This window comes from Lathyrus oleraceus, chromosome 2, assembly GCF_024323335.1.
Source record: "Lathyrus oleraceus cultivar Zhongwan6 chromosome 2, CAAS_Psat_ZW6_1.0, whole genome shotgun sequence".
Classification (NCBI taxonomy): Eukaryota; Viridiplantae; Streptophyta; class Magnoliopsida; order Fabales; family Fabaceae; genus Lathyrus; species Lathyrus oleraceus.
Window position 1 is genome coordinate 271752616 of NC_066580.1, and position 4332 is coordinate 271756947.

Consider the following 4332-nt stretch of genomic DNA (forward strand, 5'->3'; position numbering starts at 1 on the left):
GCTGAAGAGGTAGTAGACAATAAACCATGGTATCATGATATCAGGTGTTTCCTCCAGAGTCAAGAATACCCAACCGGGGAATCCGGTAAAGATAAGAAAACTTGGAGAAGATTGACATACAACTTCTTTCCCAATGAGGATGTTTTATACAAAAGGAGTTACGACATGGTCTTGCTTAGATATGTGGTTAGACACGAAGCAGACATGTTAATGCATGGCGTTCATGAAGGGTCCTTCGGTACTCATGCCAATGGACATTCTATGGATAAAAATATGCTTAGAGTCGATTACTATTAGTTGACAATGGAATATGATTGCTATTAATTTCTCAAGAAGTATCATAAATGTCATATTTATGCGGATAAGGTGCATGTGCCTCCAACTCAACTCAATGTTATTTCATCTTCGTGGTCATTCTCTATGTGGGGAAATGACATGATTGGCATGATTGAGCCCAAAGCTTCAAATGGACATCGTTAAATTTTGGTAGATATTGATTACTTCACCAAATGGGTCAAAGCAGCATCATACACCAATGTAACTAGACAAGTGGTGGTCCTATTTATCAAGAATCAAATCATCTACCGATACGGTATTCTAAGCAAGATCATTACTGACAATGGTTAAAACTTGAACAACATGATGATGAGAAAACTCTGTGGAAACTTCAAGATTAAGCATCCTAACTCTTAACCTTACAAACGTAAGATGAACGGGGTTGTTGAAGCGGCAAATAAGAATATCAAGAAAATCCTACAGAAGATGGTTGTAACTTGCAAAGATTGGCACAAAATGCTTCCTTTTGCTTTGCATGGATACCGAACGTCTGTCCTCACTTCAACAAGGGCAACCCCTTTCTCCTTAGTCTATAGCATGGAAGTAGTGCTCCCTATAGAAGTTAAGATCCTATCAATGCGAGTCTTGATGGAAGCCAAGTTGACATAAGTTGAATGGTGTCAAAACATATATGACCAATTGAATTTAATTGAAGAGAAAATGATGATAACCTTATGTCATGGTCAGTTGTACCAAAAGAGGATGAAGAACAAGTTTGATAAGAATGTTTGTCCTTGTGAATTCAGAGAAGGTGACATCGTGCTCAAAAAGATCTTGCCTCCCCATAATGATTCCATAAGCAAATGGACTCCTAATTATGAAGGCCCACCCATATGATGTAAAGAAAGTCTTCTCTAGAGGTGATATGATTCTTACAATTATGGATGGTGAGGAGCTCGACAGTTCGTTGAATGCCGATGCAGTCAAGAAATACTTCGCCTAAAATATCAAAAGAACAGCTCGCTAAGTTGAAAACTCGAAAGGGAGACTTAGGAAAAAATGAGCGTCTCGGTGGACTGAAAACCCGAAAGGGCGGTCCAAGTGAAGGTAGAGAAAAACAAGAAATGGGGGTTTGAATTGTTCTCATAGTAATAAAAAACTTTTGCAACACCACACACACGAAATTAAATGCTAACAACACAAGAAATTTATCTTGGTTCGCTTGAAAATCAAAGCTACTCCAGCCCACCCGGCCAAGGTGATTTCGCCTTCAATAAGGACTTAATCCAATAATCTTAACAGATTACATAAAAACGTATAAGAGTGTAACAATCTCTTAGACCTCTCAAGTCTATAGACTTAACCAAGTCACTTGAGGAATATCAACAAATTTAGAGAAATACAGGTGTTTGCCTTAGTGCTTCTAGGTAAGCAGTATAAACACAATTAAGAATAATGAAACAATGACCACACAATATGAGCAACAACTCTTGTGTGATTACTGAATATTACAATGATTTTTTTTAGTATTGTAGATTAAAGTGTATTGTAGAATTGTGTTTTTTAGTATGTTGTGATGAGGCCTTTATATAGTACTTTGAGATGATACCATTGGAGGGAAATCAAGGGAGATTTCTTGCCAACTATGGGAATTAATGGTATTAACTTTCTTGTCCTTTCCATAGCAGTCTTGGAACATAATCCATAATTTGCTTATAGAGATTTGTATTATACTTAGAATACTTCTTGATTAAGTTTCTAATTTGGTGAGTCAGATGATTGTTGAGTGTGAATCAGAGTGAGCAGAGTCAGAGTGTTTTGAGCAGAATCTTGCAGTCTTCAGATATTCTCTTAAATAGTCTTCAGATAAATTCTCTTGAATAAACTTCTGATGTTAGATTGAATAATCTTCATATAGAGTGTCTTCTGATGTTGTCTTGTAGAGTCATCATATGTAGAGTCTTCAGGTATCATAGTTGAGCTGGAACGTTAGATTTTGCATGTGATTTTTTTCTTATAAGTGTTCTTATTCAGAGTCAGATCTGATTTCTTCATGTTGGATCAGCTTTTTTGGACTACGTCGGATTCCAGATATTGGTTTCCTTATATTCATTTTTCCTCAAAAACCTGCACACTTAGAGAAATTATTAGGGTACCAAATTCTTTCATTCTTTGTTATCATCAAAACTTAGAGATATATTGCAAAACCAAAATCTTGTTCTAACAATCTCCCCCTTTTTGATGATGACAAAAACTCAGACTTTTGATGAAACAGTGGTACTTTAAAAAAATACAAATTTAAATGAATCAGAGTCAGATAGAGTATGACTCCCCTTGAGATTAGCAATCTCCCCCTAAGTCTGATACTTAGAAATTTTCTAAAGACATTTGTATCAAAAAAGGGTATCCGGGATAGAGAGTTTCTAACCCCATCTTCTTTGGTTGCTTGCCTTGTTTTTATTTGTTTCTCAGATACTTATTCAGTTTTCCTTGTTCAGATAGATACTGTAAACACTTAGACTACGCAATTGATTTTAATGTCAGAATGTAAGCAGTGTATTTCTGAGAGTTAGATATGATATTTCATCAGAAAGGATACTATTTATTTCTCCCCCTTTTTTGTCAGAATCAAAAAGTTAATAAAAATACAAGAAAAATTTAGAGAAGGAAAAATTTCATCAATAGAGAATGAGAGTTACAGATAGAAGTAGACAGAAGAAAATTGGGTCTCAGGGGAAAAACTCTTAGAAAAATACAAGAAAATAAATTCCTAGAGTGCCCAAGGGTTTGGAGGATGAGGCATCCTCTGAAGTAGCTAAGCAAGAAGATTCTAGATGCTGGAGTTGACTTGATCCTGTTGGTCGAGTTTGGCTCTCACCAGTTGTTATTCTTTCTGTATCTCTTCTAGAGTCTTGAGAACTAGAGGAGCTAGATCAGATATTGATGACTCACATTGAGTCAGAGCAACCTCAGATGACTTTGTAGCTTCTTCTACAGCTTTGCGAGCAACTTCTTTAGCTTCAGCTTTTGCTTTAGTTTCAGCTTCTGTAGCGGCAGCTTTCTCAGCTTCCTCCTTAGCAACAGCTTCAACATCATCTCTTTCTTTATTTTCTCTCCTAACCCTTTCTACAGCTTCATGTGCCAGACGCGCCTCCAGCCTCTCTTCAGCACCTCTGATGTAGTCATTTCTGACTTGTTCAGAAAGTCCCTTTAGCTTAAAGACTCCAGATGTCATCCACCTGAGAAATATGTTCCAGTGAGTCCTTACTTCAGAAGGATTGTCACTGAGCCTGGATTCTTCAAATAACTTCCTGAGTCTCGAAGTAGCATTCTCTGAGAACTTGGAAAAAACCTCATCAATGGTAGGAAAGGTGAGGTCGGGTTTAGAGGGTTCAGAGGTGGGTTCAGAGGGATTGTGTATGAGTTCAGAAGGTTCAGAGATGGGTTCAGAAGGAGGTGGAATGGTTTCATAAGGTTCTGATGTGGGTTCAGAATGAGGTGGAATGGGTTCAGAAGGTTCTGGTGTAGTCTGAGTCTTTTTCATATTCAGTTATGGCCTGAAGTTCTGGAAGAGTTGGGGAGGTTGGGTCAGGGATGTCTGAGTGTTCAGAATTTGAGGTTAGGTCATAGTAGGGAGGGAAACTAGGGTAGATGAGGGAGGTGATATGGGTTCGTTGAATAAGATGGCTTCATATACGAGGATTAAAGTAGTTGTGAGATTGAATTGGGGTAGTAGAGGTGAAGATGTGTTTGGTTTAGAAGTATGGGGTTCAGAAGTTTCAGGTTCAGAAGGAATGGGTATGGAGATGGTTGGTTCAGAGGGGGAGATGATGAGAGGTGGTTGAGGTAGAGATGAGAGGATTTGCCTAAAACCATAAACTAAAGGAGCTTCTGAGATAGGGGACTTACAGGGTGAATAAGAGCTCAAAGGCACAGGTTGCTTCTGAGTTGCTGAAGATTCTCCCAGCTTCAGAGTCTTCTTCTTATTATTCTTCTTCTCAGAGGTCTATCTTTTCCTCTTCATGAAGTTTGGTGGCTGATCTGGTAGCCAATCCA

General features: G+C 38.1%; 1 protein-coding gene across 1 annotated transcript; it reads right to left on the reverse strand.

The window, feature by feature from the left end:
* Positions 1-3160: 3160 nt before the first annotated feature.
* On the reverse strand, positions 3161-3820 carry LOC127122857 (uncharacterized). The gene has a single exon (XM_051053134.1). The coding sequence runs from the start codon at positions 3818-3820 to the stop codon at positions 3161-3163; it is 660 nt and encodes a 219-aa protein (XP_050909091.1).
* Positions 3821-4332: the final 512 nt, after the last annotated feature.

Excerpts from the sequence above, each read along its gene's own strand:
- LOC127122857 (XM_051053134.1), bottom strand. The coding sequence starts at position 3,820 with ATGAAAAAGACTCAGACTACACCAGAACCTTCTGAACCCATTCCACCT.